Genomic DNA, 872 nt, shown 5'->3' on the forward strand with positions numbered 1-872 from the left:
CGCAGGTGTTTCCTGAGCAGCAACAAGCCTGGGTGCATGCTCGGCACGGCACGGGTGGGGACACGTCAGCTCCCTGAGACCCTGGGTGGGAAATGTCTGGGCTGGGGGGGTCCTGGGTGGGAGCACCAGAAAGCTTCAGGAAATACAACTGGCTAAATCGGGGATGCGGGACGTTGGGGCGTGTTCAGTTGTTCAGCTGATGGCTGCGTTGGCTCCTCTTGCTGATCCACCTGTGCTGGGAGCGGGTTCGTCCTCCAACAGATCGTGGTTGTCTGCCTGGTCATCCTGGATGCCTTGCTGGTGCTTGGGGAGTTGCTTATGGACTTGAAAATCATCCATCCGGACAAATACAACATAACGCCAAAGGTAAAGTGCAGGGAAGTGTCCCCATGAACCACGGTTGCCCTCTCTTTGGTGGTCAAAGCCGCTAGATGGGAGCTCCAGGTGGGCAGGACCAGGAGCACCAGCCCTGCTGAGCCAGCAGCCGCGGGCACAAGGACTCGTGTGACAGCCCTGTGGTATGCGGGGCTGTCCTGGCTTGGCTTGGCCTTTAGAGCAGAAGGAAAGTCCCGAGCGCCTTCCTTGTAGAGTCGGATCAGACGTGCCCTCGAGCGGTGGGGGTTTTCCTGCCCGCCCTGCTCGTACACCCACCGGAGGGTTCCCTGCCCCTAACCTTGCGCTGTCTTTTCCCAGGTTTTCCACTACCTCTCCCTTTCCATTTTAACCATCTTCCTGGTTGAGGTGGGGTTTAAAGTCTTTGTCTACCGCCGGGAGTTCTTCCACCACAAGTTCGAGGTGCTGGACGGGATCGTGGTCATCGTGTCGTTCATCCTCGACGTCGTCCTCATCTTCCGCGAGCACGAGTTTGAGGC

The 872-nt window shown here is 58.5% G+C and overlaps 1 protein-coding gene across 1 annotated transcript in view; it reads left to right on the forward strand.

Annotated features, from left to right (window-relative positions):
* HVCN1 (hydrogen voltage-gated channel 1) overlaps window positions 1–872 on the forward strand; it is a 4,097-nt gene that overhangs the window by 387 nt on the left and 2,838 nt on the right. Inside the window, 2 exon segments of the mRNA XM_010082429.1 lie at window positions 262–366; window positions 694–872. The exon segment at window positions 694–872 is cut by the window's right edge and continues 1 nt beyond it. Coding sequence (XP_010080731.1) covers window positions 262–366; window positions 694–872 — 284 coding nt within the window.

The sequence above is a fragment of the Pterocles gutturalis genome, unplaced genomic scaffold (genome assembly GCF_000699245.1).
Source record: "Pterocles gutturalis isolate BGI_N339 unplaced genomic scaffold, ASM69924v1 scaffold32149, whole genome shotgun sequence".
Classification (NCBI taxonomy): Eukaryota; Metazoa; Chordata; class Aves; order Pterocliformes; family Pteroclidae; genus Pterocles; species Pterocles gutturalis.